Genomic DNA, 18,768 nt, shown 5'->3' on the forward strand with positions numbered 1-18,768 from the left:
TTTGTATTTAATGACCAGTCGCCCTAAAGGCTCATTATATCAAAGCTGGAAGGAAATGAAGTACGCCTGACAAAAACGTATTGATGCATCAGGCATGCACATAATAGTTACATATATGTACATATAACTATGAGATTATCATGGCAATACATTTTCATGCAGAAGACTTTTTACGTGGCTCATATGCATGTGCTCCAACAAGTGAAAAATATGAGGCTAATTAATCTCTCCAGCTTGATCCTGGCCGTTCAATACGTACCTTCTTCATCCTCCACAGCAGCTGGATGATGCTAGGGTGAGTCACTGCAGATGATGTCAGCCTCAGATAGGTCAAATGGATGCACTTATCATCACATCAATTCCCTCTGCTGCATATGGTTTATTGATTCAATTTTCAAAAACCTTCAAATTACAGTCATTGTAGTTGTCCGATGCTCTTGGAGTGATCATTTACATATACATTTTGGCTGGTTAACAAAAACTGTATTTGATGATGTCTGTGTTCATTGTCTCTGCAGTTTGGGAATACAAAGAAGATGTTTTCAACAGTGCTCCAGAATTTGCCAACATGCATTCACATTCATTACAAATTGTAAACACTGCTGGGTAATTATCTGCAAACAGTTTCCCTTTTTATTTGTTTACTCAAATTGGCCAAATTTAGAAAGACTAACTTTTTTTTCTGATTGCATGTATTTCAGTTTGTGTGATGTTGCCCTTGAGATGCTTTGTGAAAGCCGGTGGTATTGTAAACTTACACAACCTTGAGTTGGTTAGCATCCTGTGTTTACTCCCGCCCCCCATTTTTGTAACTATAAATATCACATCTGTTTCATGGGGTGGGTGAAGAGGACAAGGTGATGAAGCATTTCCACAAGCTCAACATGAACTTTTGAACCACCCCCATGCAAATGCCATCCCTCTCTGAAACAAGAGAAAAGAGATAACTTCAGATGTGCCAGGAGCAGCTTTAACACGCTGGCACAGTGCAAAGAATTAGCTAAGAATTTGTAGCAAAATGTACTGAGGCCAAGACTCCTAAACGTGTGCAGAAGGAAAATGTTCATCTCCCACACAACATGAATCAAGACTAATAAATCAAGGATTGTGTGAAGGCGGTGTTAAGTTTTCTATTTTTTTAACTATTGGCTAACAATCTTAGTTGTCTCTTTCATGATAGGCTATTCTCCAAAAGTCTCTTCCACCTAATCTAAAATCACCGTTTTCTCCCATGGTACAAACTTTAATGTGTATGAAAAATTCATCAAGACAAATGTAACTTATGAATAATTAGCCTCTTCTTAATTTTTAATTAAACAATTTTGAGCCCAGCCAATGACATGAATGATTATTCAAAAATTAAAACTAAATGAAATACATAATTTGCAAATCAGGTGGCATCCTGAAAAACAAGATCCATTATGTTTAATTTAGACCATCAAAGCAGATATATCACGAGATCTAATAAATCTATTGAGCCACTCTGTGTAATTGGTTCTTGAACATCTGGAAGCTTCCATTCACAAGGGACTTGTGGGACCATGTGCGACCATTGTATTAGACAAATGACAAATGCAAATGGTAAGCCAATTAGTTTAAAATTTATTCTACACTTTTATAATCCAAGCTGTGTTTCTACGCAAGCGGTTTAAAATTATTTATTGTATTGTTTAAAATTTTATTTTCCAGATGTATTAGAATATTTAATTCATTGAGATCAGGGAAGTACAATTTTTTGTTTAAAATATTTATATTGAACTGTGTGCGCACTTTTCCTCTTCGCTCCATGCTCAAATAATAGCAAAACGCATCATCTTCCCAATGACAACAACTTCAATTTCATTTTTAAGAAAGAAAACTTTATTTGTGAATTATAAACAAAACACCTTACCACTGTTTCCATTTAGGTCAAATAAAAGGCAGAAAGGGAATGGAAGTAAATTATAGTCACTATTTCACGGTCACAGTTTATGAGGTGTACCCGAAAAAAAAAAAAGAAAAAAAAAAGGAGGGCGGGGGGCTTAAAACAGATCTTGGCTGGTCCTCATTGGGACCGCACATTGTCACCAAAGTTCACCACCATACATTGGGAAAGAATGACAGCATGAAAGTTCACTAAATACAAGCATACACTACATATACTTTTTCCAACATTTTTTTTTTAATTTTTTTTTTATTTTTTTTTGCAAGAATGAAAGGGAAGTGATAGCTCATCATAGGATCATATATATTTCACTTACAATATTACAGTGTTAGTTAGACCATCATGTCAAAGCTGGACAGTTTTTTTTTTTTCTTTTTGCTTGATTTCAAAAGGATAAATAAAAAATTGGGGTGGTTGGGGGTGGGGTGCATCAAAAACGTATATATCACACTATAGCATTACAAATATTGAAAGAGGTTTAGTGGATGCCGTAGCACATCTGAGCATGACAATTGTAATACATAGATGTTTGGCATAGACAAGTACATACAAATATTTAATGTGAGTAATGAAGAGAAAAAAAAATGATAATACAAAAAAAATAAAATCATTGCTATCTATCTATTTATATATATATTTCTCTATATAGTATGTGTTTCCTTAGAGCAGTACATGCAGCAGCCACTTAATGGAGTGACATCATACTGAGCCGCCAAACTTCGGGGGGAGGTGGCAATGAGTTACAGGCAGGGGAGAGGGACCAACAGGAGCATGGAGGCATGTTTTAGCCTCGTCTCATTGCTTCATGAGAGGATTGGTGGGAGTTTGCAGGGAAGCCCCAGATGCCATTTATTTATTTAGTTTTAGCAGGTTCAATTACTAGTGTAGAGACAATCAATCAAACACTACATTTAGAGCGTACAAAAAAGATAGTATACTGTATGCGACTCCATAATCATAAACAATCAATTTACTTGTCTCGCAAACTTGAGCGGGGAGGGCCAGCCCAAGGCGCCTGCCTCGCTTCCCGTCCGGTCCTTTGCCCCTGCGACAAACCCATCTCACGGCAGCGGCCACAAACAGGAAGTGAACAGCATAGTGTAGTATTCACATGTTAAAAGCACTGAACCATTTTGCACTTTTAGAGACAAGAGTTCAAGGTGTACGTACGGCCCCGCCCCCGCTCTTCCCCCTGATGGGCCACATCCACATTACTCCATGCTGTTGTCAGCACACCACAATGTTCAGAGCAGGCCTTTTTTTTAAAAATTTTTTCCTCTAGGATGGGTCTTGAGCAGGGGGGCGAGGGGCGGACATGCAAGAATCGGAGGAGGGTGCGGGGAGGGGGTGTCTCTTCATGAAATGGCAAAAACATGTACTGTGAATCTCTTCAGAGAATTAAGGAAAGCAGGTTTACGTCATCTTGACATGTAGAGGCAGTCAGTGGGGTGGGGGGGGGGGGGCGGCGGCGGGGTAGTTTGTGGTAGCATGGGGGGGAGCACAAGCAGGTGCGAAGTTGAAAAGGTATCAGGTAAGGACTGGTTGCTACCAAACATTCAAAGCAGAAAGCTTTCAGCTTTTGCTGCAGCATAGGGACATAAGAAGGGGTGTTATCAAAATCTCTAGATTCTATGAATAATATTCTGCTTGCTTTCTTCAGAGTCCGCCGACTGATAGGCGGACACGTCCCCTTGGTGATCCTCAGGAGTGTGTGAGGTATCTTCCCATCTCTCCAACTTGCCTGCGCTCGTTGCCTCGGGCTTTTGGTCCATTCAAAGCAGTAAGCAAACAGAGTGATGGCAAAGGGATGCTCCCTCCATCCTGAGAGTTGATACCAGGTGACAAAAAAAGCTTGCGGTGTCTAATTTTCAGCACTTTTTTTCTCTCTCGCTCTGTCTTTTATTTTTTTTTAAGCTTTTCGCAATTTCTGTCAGTGTCCACATGAGAAAGTGTGTGTTAGCATGTTGTGCAAGCATGCATGCATGTGAATTCTTTGAGATCACAGGAAACACTGTTGGTGGTTAAGGACTCTGCAGTAGTTTTGTTGTGACTGTTAGCCTTCGTTTCAGTGACTCTCCCCTGTGCTATTTACAAGTTGTGTGGATATATGAGTGTGTATATGTGTATGTCCAGCCCCAGATTTTGCACGTATCTGACTTCTTCTTTTCCTTGGCTGGCGCAGAGCTTGTACAAAGTATTTGTCCTCTCTCACAGAGAATGATTCATCATCTTTGGGGAGGGGGTAATACAGAGGTGCCAACATGCCCAATGGGTTAAACAAAGGTAAACATTTAGGTAAACAATTAGGAGAGTTATAATTTTTCTAACGAGTTCACTCGGGGTGTATAGGCACATTGGGGGCGTGGATGAAAATCAATCTTTTTATTGTTTATCAAGGCAAGATCAATCATTTACCTCAGTCGGGAACTGAAAGTAAAGGCCAGGTTAAAAACAAACCCAGTGGACTTTGGTTGGTACCTCTGTTTTAGCAACACCCTTTTATTTCTTTTGCCAATTTTTACTTCATGCTTCTTTACTCATCATCATCTTTTCCCTTATCCTTTTTGTCCTTCTTGTCCTTCTTCTTCTTTTTCTTCTTCTTGGCCTCCTCCTTCTTTCCAAAGGTGATAAAGTCGCTCTTGTCGTCGTCTCCTCCCTGGTTCTGTCTGATGGATATTATGGCGGGGGAGCCAGGGATGATGAACGCCTCTGGGGGAACGTCGCCGGCCTTCAGGTGCTGCGGGGGTGCACCGGGACCTCCGGGGCCGTAGCGGAAATGCCAGCTGTTGCTGTCAACTCCGGCACCCATTGGGGGCGACACCTCTCCTCCTTCAGCATCTGAAATGACAAAAAAAGCACGTATGTCATTGATTGCTATTCATTTGTCTCATACAGAAACTGTGGTAAGAAAATGCATTTGTCAAATTCTGTGTCACTCAATGGAAAACTTCTGTTTTGCTTAATATGGGCGTGATAGAAATGCGTCCCGCTATATTTTATTTTCCTGCTGTAAAAGTAAATAGCATTTATGTTCATGCTTATGCTTGAACCAGGGCCAAAAATATAGAGCATGTTTACTCTCCCATTCCCTTTTCCCAGCTATAGTAATTACATTAGGGATGGGCAAGTATCAATAGCAGGTATTGGTATTGGGCTGATACAAAGCCTAATTTCAAGGTATGGATACTCGTGACGGCGGCTCCCCTATTGTGCCCGTTTTATGATCAGGAACTAGAAATTAGAAATGAGAAGAATATAGATTTTTAATTAATTTCAGGCAGGGATATACAGGCCTTTTTAAAAATTATCTATCATTGTTTTTTTTTGGGGGGAGGGGGAATTTTCTATATCAAAAGTAGTAGTGGTATCGGGACTTGGTATTGGTGACTACTGTACTTGACTTGAGCACTCGTATTGGTTTTGATCTGAAACAAAAGGTGGCATCGAGCATCCCTAATTTGCATTAATAAAAGTCTGTTGAGTTAAGGTAAACATAACACTGGCAACTATGAATATTCAGCCAGCAATTAAATGGCATTGTTTTTGTAGTCATCTCTAAAAAAAAATTATTTATTTTTTGTACTTATTTTTAAAGAATAAGTTAACCTTAAACATTTCTTGACAACTCAACTCAACTTTATTTCTAAAGCGCTTTAAAAACAGGCATTGTTGTATACAAAGTGCTGTACATGAAACAGAAATCGGTTGTGTGGTAAAGAACCAGAATGCCGTATTTAGACTTTTTGGGCTGCATAGAACATATTATTGTCAACAATTTTTGGATGGGTTGACTTCCCTTTAAAAGAATTAGTGATCAAGCAGTGATCTGAAACGGTCTATTTCCATGTTCAATGCTAGTCTAACGTGAGGTGCAGTGTAAATCTACGCAGGGGCAGACTAGAATAAATTGTGGTATTTTCTCAGGCCCATTCAAGCAGGTGCAGCATGGCGTCTTTTAAAAGGGACGTTTGCACCATTGTGGGCATGAACACAGCCGACTTGTTTTTCCGCTAATGGAAGCAGATGGCATGAGAGGAACACTGATGAAGTAGTCCTCGACATGGTGGAGAAAGGCAATGATTGAGTCCTGCATTTTTATAATTAACTGCAAGCAGATGTCCACGGGTGGATGATATAAAGTTGGTTATTGGGAGATCACAGATTTGTGAAGTAGGCATTTGAAGACCACCTTTCACCCATGCCTAGTGATGATCAAACTTTAGGAGGAGGAAAAAATAAATAAAATATGTCTACGAATATAGAGCATTTTGCCTTCAAAGTTTGAGTTCATGATGACAGAAATGTGTTTCTTTGTTTGTGGACATTTTTTTTTATTTTTATTTTTTTATCTGGTTCAATATCAGATGTCTCTCAACAGTCAGGTCTGCTTAGTGGGCAAATGATTGAAAATCTAAATCTGTTCCTAACATGACATGTCCCACAGGGCATACAATCCTAATCTGTCAAAGGCACGCAAAGCCACAAAAGTCAAAGCTGACAATTGAGGAGGCAGAAACACTAGTTTATAAAGGTCAGACTCTGCTGCTAATAAATCTTTATTTGGACCCTGCAAGAAGATAAATTGCTCTATATTTCTCCTGAAAAGTAAGGCAGACACTAACAACAGAAGACAAAATGAAAAAAACAACACCAGTACTTTGACTGAATACAGATACCTGACTAACAGTGACAATTTGTGTCATCGTAATGATTATTTATGATAATTTTCTTGACCGCTTACTCCTCCCAAGGTCGCAGGGGGTGGTGGAGCCTATCTCAGCTGGCTTTGGGCAGTAGGCGGGGTACATCCTAGACTGGTTGCCAGCCAATCGCAGGGCACACAGAGACGAACAACCATCCACACTCACAAGCACACCTAGGGACAATTCGGAGTGCCCAATTAACCTGCCATGCATGTCTTTGGAATGTGGGAGGAGACCGGAGTACCCGGAGAAGACCCACACAGGCACGGGGAGAACATGCAAACTCCACCCAGGAAGGGCGGAGCCTGGACTCGAACCCGAGTCCTCAGTACTGGGAGGCGGACGTGCTAACCACTCCACCAAAAAAAAAAAAAAAAAAAAAAAAAAAAAAAAAAAAAAAAAAAAAAAATACATCCCCGAACGGATTATGTTCCATGCTGTGACATCACACTCGCCTCATTCAAAACTAATCCTGACACAGCCTTTGCAGCTTTGATAACTGCTGCAGAGCAAAACTCGTTGCTCCCCTCCGAACCCTCCCCATCCTTTCCCACATGCAGCTGCTCTGACCTTTCATGCAGTCTACCGTGAAAACACAGTAGTTGCTCCCTGTTAGAGATAAAAGTCTTAATCTATCCCATCAGTGTTGACTGTCAGTGTGATTGGGTGGTGTAAACGCCTTCCATCCCTCAGTGATGTGCACATTGGAGATGAGGACAGCCATCTTATTAGTCTCTCTCTACACAAAAAGTGATCAGACTGACATCACTGTCTGTGTATGCCCCTCTTTCCTTGCATTAATATAGCAGAACTATGCAGCAGAACATCTATGCGACGTCCACTGCCACCCAAGATTTTTAGAGCCACTTAAATCAGCCAAGCTCTATTTGGCCAAGTCGAGTTAATAATTTCCCCTTGTCGGACTGTTGGACAGAAGCACAGCGCAGCGTTACATAAACCGAGGAGGAAGAAGAATTATGATGAAGATGAAGCAGGATTTTGAGAAGCAGATATGAAACCTAACGCATGAGAAAAGGAAAAGATGAGGTCAGCTGTCATAAATCCATTTTTGTTTTGCTTAACTGCAGTGGCTTGGAATTGTGTAACAGAATATAAACAAGGGACCACACCTTTTTTTCAAAATGATGCTGTTTATAGATATGTGTCTGTATTGTCTTTGTATGGATTCTCTTAAAAAAAATAACTGACTGTACATTTTAATAATTTGCAAGTGGTTAATCGTCTGGATTTAATTCTGCCACAGTTCATTTCTTTAATCAGAATTACAGCCAGACACACAACTTTTACCGACCATTTTGACCCAATCTTCATCTATCCATATACAACCGCATAACACCCCTAAGGTTTTTACAATTTGCAATTCGACTGACATTTTCCAGAAAAATGTGCCTCTAAAGTTGCGTAACACTTCGTTTGAACCATCAGGATACATGACATCACATAAATATCTGTCATTTTGTTGCACTTATTCCAAAAAGAACAGCAGTTGGAGGAAGAATGAATTTGTTGTGAAAAGTGTGAGTACCAATACCGCGTATCATATCGGGCCGATACAGGGCCTTATTTCAAGGTATGGGAGTATCTGACACATGACCATTAAGATTTAAAACCACAAAATTTGATTGTGGCTACTGGATTATTAGTTTCATTTAATATATTTATTTATTAAAATTCATTTTATTGTTTGCTCTATACAAAATATATGTATTTTATGAACAAATTGAAAAACATAATTGAAAATTGCCATTAATTTCATTCAAGTTTAAGGAATAATGTTAGATGGAGATATATATATGATTTTTTTATTTATTTTATTTTATTTTTTTATAAAGTATCCATTATTTTTTTTTATTTTAATGACTCAAAAGTACAAGTACTCGGTATCACTCTCTGTAACTTCTTAAGGGTTGAATACTCGTACTGCTATTTGCCTGGAAAAAAAAGTGGCATAGAACATCCCTGATGATTATTATATTTATACACTTGTAAGATGTCAACATATTAAATTAAACATTGCCTGTACAGTTAATAAAGGTTTTATGATGGCACCAATTTACACAAGTTTCAATGGGTGAATGCTTTCCAAATCTCAACATGAGGGTGATTAGCCTCCTCGATCATATTAAACTTTAAAGATTGTATTTTTAATATGTCACCCCCCTACTTGATTACTATTTTTCTTATAAAAATATTTTTGCCTGCTATGATGTAGGTTTAAAGTGTGTGAAGTATGATGGGAGAAAGCATCAACATGCATCCTGTTTAGCAGTATATTTCCTCCCTAGTGTATGTAGGTCACTCTCCTGCTCTTCCTCCCTTTCCACTTCATACCTGCAGTTTTCTCTCTGCAACACACCCATTCTTCTCTTCTTCCTCTCTCTAAGTGCATTTCACCTCCCTTTGTCCTTCCACCCTCTTTCAGTATCCTTCGGCCAACACCATATGTTCACACCTCTCTCGATCTGACGGCTCCCGCTCCCTTCTCATCGATAATTGGGGCCCGTGAATGGTTGCCGTGGCAACAACATCCTCCGGTAAAGCAGTGGGACATTGGTAGGAGTCATGGTGACAGGGGCTGATAGAGAATAATGCTGCAAGCTCTCGCTAAAACCCCCCGCCCGCCCCCCCTGCTTTCTTTCACCGTCTGTCCTACACTCACACGGCAACAGAACCGCATTCACCTTCCTGTTTTAATCAGCAATCTCGGCAATTCATCACATTTTGTATTAATACAGTGCAAGTTCATTTTCTAACTGTCATGGTGTCAAAACCTCCCTGCAGAAGGTTGCACGTATTTTTCTGAATCCCAGTGTGCCCTTATTTTAGAAAGAGAGAGAGTCAGCACTGCTCTGTTTCTATTAATGTGGATCTGTTAAGCTGGGCGTGGACTGTGTTCCATCTGTCACAGCAGGCGCAGCACAACAAGTAGGCAGCCCAAACCCTCTCAAGCCCCAAGACGCATGCAACATACTCTAAACACAAAAAAGCAGCAAGACAGGGTGGATATTATCAACATTTAGGCACTAATGAATATCAACAAGTAAATCTACATGTGATGAAGCATATAAGGGGTCATTGGCTTTCACGTAGTCACACATGGTTTTAAGTGTACCGCTGGTCTCCACCTGAGGGCCGAAGCGTGCCCGACAAACAAGACAACTTTGTTATAAATAGCTCAGCCTATGACTCATGCTGATGTGGCAGGACACTTTAAATCAATATGTCAGTCTCTCTCCTACCTGCAATACATTACAGAGTATTCTTTCTGCATACCATATCGCAATATCATTTTTTTTGTCCTCAAGCAAATTCTGCTTTTAAAATCTTCTGACATCCCAAAACTGAACCTTTTGGTCATCCAATCGTAAGCATATTTGACCTGGAGCTAAAGTGCTTACAGGTAAAATTGAAGTCGCTAATCGGGATAACGATGAAGGAAGAGTTGGTCTAAAAGCTAATCAAGGTGAATATGTGCACAATGTGTCATTCCAAAATGGTGTAATATGTAAAATGTTCATATGTAATTCTGGTAAGCTTCTGTTTTGCTGCTTCTGTCTTCATCCAAGTCAAAGTCTATCTCTCTATCATCATGTTTTGAAGTGCAGCCTTGCAGAATACAAAAGAAAAGAAAAGTGAGGCAACTGTATGTATGAGTATATGTGCAAAGGGAGGGCTGGCGGTTAGGGCGTGGGCAGCATCATTTCTCTCATTGCCTCTTCCATAGGACACCAGACAACAGGGATTTTAAGCACATCACGTTGTCCATACCATCATGTTTATGTTATCATTGTTATCAAAATTGGCAGACATGTTGCGCTGGAAACTGAACAGTTTGGCAACAACAACACCATATTTGACAATGACTTCAAAGATAGGATTCTACAAGGTTTGGATTTCAATTAATGAAATCAAGTATGGCAGAAAACACATTTATATTATTAATTACTAGTGTCAGTCAAGTTACTATGAAAACAATCACAATTTCAAAGTACAATATAACACTATTACTGCTCCTGAATCCTACTATCTGTATTACTTTCATGAAAACAACAGATTGTCTTAGCTTCTCATTTTTTGGCATTCTGACTTCAATGCTAGATTATTGTTGTTGTTGTTGTTGTTGTTGTTGATTATTATTATTATTATTATTATTATTTTTGGTAGCCGGTATTACCAAGTTTATCTTCCTAAGTTTTCGAACTGGACAATAAAAGACATAACTGCAATTGTAGTTGACCCCCACTATTTATTTACATCTGTGTTGACGATACATCCATATTCTATATCCTGGTGTCACAGGTGAGCTGGAACAGATCCCAGCTGAAGTTCCGGCAAGAGGTGCCGTGGGATCCACCCTTGACTGGTCGCCAGGTCTCTCATAGACAACAACAATCACACTGAAGGACAATTGGAGGAGTCTTGCACGAAACAAATAATCATGTTTTTATGAATGTGGGAGGAAACTGTTATGGATTGTGAGGCAGACATGCTAATCACTCATCCAAGGTGTGTTCACTATGTTCACTACATTTCAAAGTGGATTGTGTTTCAGTACTCCTTCTCATGGTTGTGCTGTTGTTCAAAGTTGAAATGCTTTCATAACATCATATTCAAAATTGTATATCCATCATTACACCACAATGCTTAAAATGGCAGATTAATGAGTTGAGGTGAGCCTGCTGTCAAAATACATGTATGCAGTTTTATAACTCAGGAATATACACAGAAAATGTCTACATAAATTAAATATAGACTTTGGCTCTGCTAAGGTTGATTAAGTAAGGATGGGGATGACTGATTCTTACCAGCAGCGCTTGATGCTGTGGGCCAGTTCTGAACCAGAACTCCCTGGGCTCCCTGCATCACCGAGGACTCCTCCATATGCACTGAGCTAGAACAAATGCACACATAAACATGTTTATGAAGTCACTTCACAAATGAGACAATATAACACTTCGTCATTATTATCTCACAAAATTGATAACCACAAAACCACTTTTTTTTTTTTTTTTTTAAAGCAAAGCATCTTATCACCGTAACAGACTATTTATTTCCAATCTAAAGGCAAACTGGAAAATGCTTATTTAACATTTCAGTATAAATATGCAAGAGATGCAACACACGGGATTAAATGAAATAGGTCAGTGTCATCATGCGGCGATTAGAGTTATCCAAAATGTCAGTGTGACTGCATGACCATTCAGGGGAGCTTTGGTAATGGAACACAGGAGGAAGTCACTAAAATACATCATAGATAGAACATATTCATCCGATTTATACAAGCAAATACCAACTGTAATTATGAGGAGATCTGCTTAATATAAATAGACATAATGTATGTGAGCTTTCTGGTCTAAATCTGACCTTATAATTACACTAAGTAAAAAAAAATGGTTCCAAACATGCAGCATTAGCAACAAGCACTAATGTATGCACGAGTCTTCATTTAGATTGATGGCGTATGGTTTCACAACAGGTTTATAGTTTTGTTTGGCAATGATGGTGCAATCAATCCATCCATGGGACACCTTTGAAGCACACGACAATGTCATTCATGAGACATACTTCTTCCTCACGTCTCCTCATGTCTACCATCATTTTAAGGAAATAGCAATAACGTGCTCGAAATGTTAAAATACATCCTATATCTAAAACTTATTGCTAATTTAATCAATCTTAAAAAAAGTGATTGAAATATAAAAAGTGGACTTTTATGAGCGTTCAGTCAAATCAGATTAACGTAACAAAGACTACCATAATGTATCCCAGCAGGTAGTATTACAGTAAACTATGTGTTTGTAGATCTATTGTATGCGAACACATACTCATAAAAACAAATAGGCTCATATTGAGTGGTAGTCTCAAGTACTGTTACTGAAGAGGTTATTCTGAGAAAACTGATCTTTATTTACCCAAAACTGCTAATGTTCTAAACACATTTATCAATTGTATACCATTACAACAAGTCACTGGCTTTACAACTGTATTCATCAAATATTTGTGTTGCACAATGATTAAGTTTGCCACCATGCAGGATTGTTTACAATGCTGCCAGAATTCCAATTGGTCAAAATGAACAGATGAATGCATGAAGTTAGCGGTATATTATAAATAGTTTGACGTGTAACATTTTCATGGCAAATAATAGCATCTATATGATTTTGTTGATGGTGAAGGATTTGGTTATTTTATATGTGCCCTGCATGCCTCTCAAAATAAGCTTTCCAGAAAAACATGATGATTCATGAGTATGGAATAAAGAAAGATCCAAACAAAGGACACCAAACGGTTGAGTGCTTACCTCTGCATTACACCACCTGCTCTCAGGGAGGCTGAATATCTCCAGTCAGAATTTGGCATCTTAGGCTGCAAAGAGAGTGAGAGGAATTGAGTCTTAAGTACAGAGAAAACCTAATACCGCCACATTAATAAGTCATGGCGGGAAGTCAAAACTGCTACTGCGCCCCTGTTGTTGGAAAGAAATGAGTGATGAGCTTCAGGAGAGTGCATTCAATTTCGCCTCCTCTATGAATGACCTTGAAAAGCGATTGCAAGACAACATCAGATTACTTTTATATCAGCTCAACATACTTACCATCATTATTCTGCACACAAATGCTTTGTGTATAGATGATACAATGCTGAAAAGTGAATTTAATGTGGTAGTGCTTTCTGAATATTTTGCTCTTTAAAAAAAAAAAAAAAAACAGCCGGTGGTTTTCATTTCTCCTCAGTTTGCCGCAACCTCTGCTACACAGGTCATTTCTCTCATCAAGACCACAGATTTCACAACACATCTCACCATGGTAACTGCAGCAATGGGGCTAATTCACTACTGTTAAAAAAAAAAAAGACATACAACTGAATTCTCTGAGTAACATACTCCTATTATGATTCATTATCAATAATTCATGCAATAAAATAACACTGGTAACGACTGTGTAGAAAAAGGGCTGCTTCACCAAAGTGAAATTCCATTTTATCTATCCGAGTTAGAGTCATCAGATTGAGGACACACATTAATTATCAAGGATTTGGGGCCCACGTGAAAAAGTATCACTTCTCCTACTTGTCAAGCAATGCAGAAACAACCCAATTGATATGCACTTGCTAATGAGGCCGCATTATCATTTGAGTCTATGGTGTCATATTTTGTCAGTACAGAAAGTAGTAGTATTCAGTATTTGCGATAATAACTGACTCATTTGGATAACCATTATTGCATCATGGAAAAAACAAAAAAAGAGCAGCATTAAATACCTAAAAAAAAAACATTTTGAGGCCAGATTGTCCACACACAGGATAAAAAAACATTTTGAGGCCAGATTGTCCACACACAGGATAAAACAGCTTTCCTAAAATGTTTTTCCCTGTTGCGGCACGTACATAGCCGAAGGGTGGCTGGTCTGCCAAGCTCCACAGTGTGTTAAGAGTATTTTGCAAGAACACACATACTCTTACAAAAATGCACCAGATACAAGCACCTTGAATCCAAACGTGTCTGCAGTCTAATACGCATGTGTATTATTTGAATATTGCCACTAAATTCCATGAAAGGATGTAAAAGTGGGAATCAAACGAGTTCTGAGCAGTGTTATTGCATCAACTGTTCATTAGAAAATCCGAGTGGAATATTGATCCTTACGTGGGCATTCCATCCTTATTCTGCCTTTTTCTCTAATCTTCCCTCTCCGGTGAATGAACACTTCTCGCATGGAAACAAGCCTCACACCTCCGCCATCAACACACAGCGCATCCAATCACATCTCACCCCCCCGCCTTAGCCGTTTGGAGCCAGCCAATCTGCTTTCAGCACCTATTGCTATCAGTTAATAACAGATCGAGAGGAAACTTGACTGGCATTTAATGAGGAGCGACTGATAACCTTTATTTATTCTATTTGTTTTCCTTTGTGCTCTGCACAGACAATAGGAGACGCTCCGAGGGTGGTATGTGGGTGTAACTCTCTCAGAACATATCGATGCAGACTGCACTATTCCCCACAAGATAGAAATGACCACTGAATTCTCACTAGAGTTACACACTTGAGCACAGTGGCACACAGCCCAGTGAGCTAATAATGCTACTTGTGTGGGGTCAAATTGCTGCTTGTGAACCACTGTGGCGAGAATAAGCAATAAACAAAATGATTCCCGATATAGAGGCAATACCTAATGGAATATATTACTGCACATAGGCACTGAAACATCATACATTATTCAATCAACGTCAAAGGAATGAGCAAACTTGGAACTCAAAATGTAAATTCTGCCTGCAGAAATAAGGGTGCACTGCCTCAGAGACACAACCCAGAGAAACGTCCCACATGTCAATATGTTAATTTACTGCTAACATGAATCTAAATAGATACATCAATTTTGAAGTTGTTCAATCTAACAATTTACATTTAAGTTAGGAAATATTTGACTAACACCGTGCTAGCAACAAACAAAAGGGAGTTTTAAAACTTGGGTACCGGACCTGAGAGACAAACTAGCTTAGCGCTAGCTAGGATGAGGCTAAAAGCAACATAGATGGCTTTAAAATGGGACAGGGTACAGCATGGGATCCTGGAGGTTAAAGTAAGTCATTTTAAACTAAAAAGGATAACCTCTGTGTGTTGACTCTCTGTTGTAGGCTACACTCTAATACGCTTGAATCAGATAAGTGTATATGGCTTTGTAAACATATGATCAAGATAAATGCACTTCATTTACCATTTTGATCATATATTTTTTCATTTGTTGGTTTATGATGTGTTTTTTGGCAAAATTGCACTGAGTAACCCATTCAAGTTGATTAATTCATTCGGTGGCTAATGGCAATACAAATAGTGACTGTGGCTACAATTCCTTAAAGCAACTCATGATGAGGATTCCCATTTTGGTTTGGTTTAAAGCACAAAACAACACACACATCAGAGCAGGCACACACCTGAATGGCGGTGGCATCTGGCATGCTGAGACGGCGAACAATTATCTGGCTATGTCCACTGTGGCTGGTGACATAGCCCGAGCCCCAGGTGCCACTGTGAGGTCGTCCCGTGTTGTAGAACATAAACGTGTCACTTCCGGAAGTCGCTGTCAGGCATGTTTTATAACAGTACGTTTTGGTCACGGAGCCGTTACCCCGCACTTCAATGTAATGCGGTTCTACTTTAAGATCTCGGCGTAGGGCCACACTGGCACTTGGCTGGCCCCCACTGGATGCAGGTCGTCCTCCACTGGTAGCTGCTGCGCTGTTACTCTCAGGCAGACTCTTCTTGGATACACAACACGGGCAGCAGGAACCAGGCTGGGTGCAGTAAGCATGGCAACGCACAATGGCCAGAACGCAGACAGTGACCAAGAATACGAAAGTGGTGGCACACAGGGCAATGATGAGGTAGATAGTGACATTGGAAAACATTAAGGGGCTTTCGGGCCTGATGATGCGTTTCGGGTCAGGGGTCAACTTAGGCATGAGCTCCATCACGTGCACGTGGACAGTTGTGGTTGATGAGAGCGGCGGCAGGCCATTATCACGCACCAGAACCGTCAAAGCAAAGGAGGTGGAGTTATCCTCAATAACGCGTCTGGTGGTGCGGATCTCACCAGTGTGCTCGTGCACCTTGAAGAGGTCAAGCTCCATGTTGGGTGGTTGAAAGGTGTACAGAAGCCAAGCGTTTTGCCCTGCGTCCCCATCCCACGCCACAACCTTTGTGACCAACACTCCAGCCTCAGAGTTCTTTAGCAGTGTCTCTGTGATGTGAGTCCCGTTGGCAGGTGGATAAACGATCCTGGGCTCGTGGTCGTTCTGATCCATAATGTAAACATACACCGTGGCCACGCGGCTTAGTGGGGGCATGCCATTGTCCTGCGCTTTAACCTGAAAGTGAAACTCTCTCAGCTTTTCAAAGTCAAATGTTCGCAGGGCATAGGCCTCACCCGTGTTGGATCTGATGCTGACGTAGCTTGCCACTGGGATGCCATGATTGTTGTCATTGAGGACGGTATAGGTGATGCGTGCATTTTCTGCTGCGTCAGCATCCGTGGCTTTGACGGTACACAGCGGCGAACCTGGCGCGTTGTTTTCGGTGATGTAAACAGTATATGACGTCTGTTCAAATCGAGGAGGGTTGTCGTTTACATCGGCGACGTCTACTTTAAAGGTCATTTGAGAGGATAGAGGCGGCGTTCCTCCATCTACGGCACGTATGGTGATGTTGTAGGATGAGATGGTTTCACGGTCCAGGAACGCTGAAGTGACGACTGTATAGTGGGAGCGGGAGGATTTGATTTTGAAGGGAGTTGGAGGCATGAGCTCCAGCATGACTTGCTTGTTAGGTCCAGAATCTCGGTCGTTTACACTGATCAGAGCAACAACGGTGTCTGCGCGGGCATCCTCACGTACAGGAGTGGAGAGAGATGACAGGACAATTTCGGGGATGTTGTCATTAATGTCTAAAACGTCAACCACAACTTTGCAGTGAACTGCCACAGCGGCGGGCCCCTTGTCCATTGCCTGAATGTAGATTTCATACGACTTTGTCTCCTCATAGTCGATATTGTTCTTCACCGTTATCTTCCCTGTGTCTGTATCCAACGCAAATATCTGCCTGACCCGTTCTGGAGTGTAACTGCTGAATGAGTAAAAAACATCCCCATTAGAGCCCTCATCGAGGTCTGTAGCATTTAATTGAATCACAAGGGTATCCTTTGGAGAATTTTCATACACTTTGACTTTATACACCGAGCTGTCAAAAACAGGCACATTGTCGTTTGCATCAAGGATGCGTACATTGATTTTGGCTGTGCCACTTCTCTGCGGGGTGCCTCCATCCACCGCTGTCAGGATGAGCTGATCGGATGGCGTCTGTTCACGGTCAAAGGGCTTTTTGAGAATAAGCTCAATGTGCTTGTTATTAGAGAAAGGCTTAACAGAGTCCAGAGTTAGATGCTGGTTAGGGCTGAGGCGGTACTGCTTCACAGAGTTGGAGCCATCATCTGGATCTTGAGCGGCCTCTATATGGAACTTTGATCCCGTCAGAGCAGATTCAGACACCTCTAGCAGATACTGCAAATGTGGGAACCTCGGTGCGTTATCGTTAACGTCCAGAATGTCCACCTCGATGTTGTGCACTTCCATGGGGTGGTCCAAAATCACCTCTAGGCTGAGAGCACAGGTGTCCCCCAATTTACACAGGGTCTCTCGGTCGATACGGTCACTCACCACCAACTTGCCACTTTTGTGATTAACGGTGAAATACCTCCGTCCACTCTCAGGTGTCAACCGGATGCGACGGCTGATAAGTTTCCTCAGGTCCAGACGCAAATCTTGTGCAATATCACCCACCTGTGCGCCGTTCTCCAGTTCCTCCGGAATGGAGTAGTGAATCTGTCCCCTCGTACAGCCACCGTATATTAAAATAATTAAACATAATCCGTAACGCGCCGCTGTTGCCATCGCAGGGAGGCAGTATGTAGAGGGAAAAAAAATCTTCCTTTTAAAAATCAGACGCGTGTCTTCCGCCACGCTGAGAGCAAGAAAATAGTCTGCATGACTACGTGCAGAACACCGCCTGCTACCTTGCTGGTGCCCATTCCGCCTTCTTTTCTCCCTGTGCGTCCATGTTTGCGTTGTTGTGGTTGGAAATGTTTGCCCTCCGAGCAAGACTGATTTCTCTCCTCCTCCCTCTCCTCCCCGTGCTGTGGTGTTGCTGTGTGGGCAAAGGAAGGGAGGGGGCTCGCTCAAATGATGCAGCTTTCATTTCAGCTCGGATCAAATAATCTAATAAACAACAAAATATACCTAATCGACTAAAGAGTTGTTTTTTTTAACGACATATCGCTCAAGGTCATTCCGGAGCAGCCAATTCCCATTTGCAGCTGACAAAAATCGTCTCCCTCTCCTCTTTTTTCGTCAGCGCCACCGCCCTTTCCAATGCATGCACCGGCAAAACCAATTCATGAGCAAGTCAAGCGGACATGCTTCTGCTGTTATTCAAACCTGCTATTACTACCTGTAGTTATAACTGAGAGGAGTACTTTATGAAAACTGGAAACAGCATGCAGAAAAATAAAGAAAACAAAACAAAACAACAACAACAACAACAACAACAACAAATTCACTGCGATAAAC

General features: G+C 40.9%; 1 protein-coding gene across 25 annotated transcripts in view; it reads right to left on the reverse strand.

Moving 5' to 3' along the window:
• Positions 1-1,837: 1,837 nt before the first annotated feature.
• The window catches only part of LOC144025391 (protocadherin alpha-C2-like), a 144,410-nt gene continuing 127,479 nt past the window's right edge, over positions 1,838-18,768 (reverse strand). For 19 of the 25 annotated variants that reach the window (XM_077531338.1, XM_077531335.1, XM_077531336.1 and 16 more), the window contains exons 2-4: positions 12,950-13,014; positions 11,454-11,539; positions 1,838-4,762 (exon numbers count right to left, since the gene is read on the reverse strand). In XM_077531338.1, the coding sequence (XP_077387464.1) occupies positions 4,458-4,762; positions 11,454-11,539; positions 12,950-13,014 (456 nt within the window). In that variant the 3' untranslated portion in view covers positions 1,838-4,457. Of the gene's footprint in view, positions 4,763-11,453; positions 11,540-12,949; positions 13,015-15,582; positions 18,731-18,768 lie in introns of those variants that run through there. The other 6 variants (XM_077531344.1, XM_077531343.1, XM_077531340.1 and 3 more) reach the window with 2 other exon arrangements.

The sequence above is a fragment of the Festucalex cinctus genome, chromosome 9 (assembly GCF_051991245.1).
Source record: "Festucalex cinctus isolate MCC-2025b chromosome 9, RoL_Fcin_1.0, whole genome shotgun sequence".
In the NCBI taxonomy this organism is placed as follows: domain Eukaryota; kingdom Metazoa; phylum Chordata; class Actinopteri; order Syngnathiformes; family Syngnathidae; genus Festucalex; species Festucalex cinctus.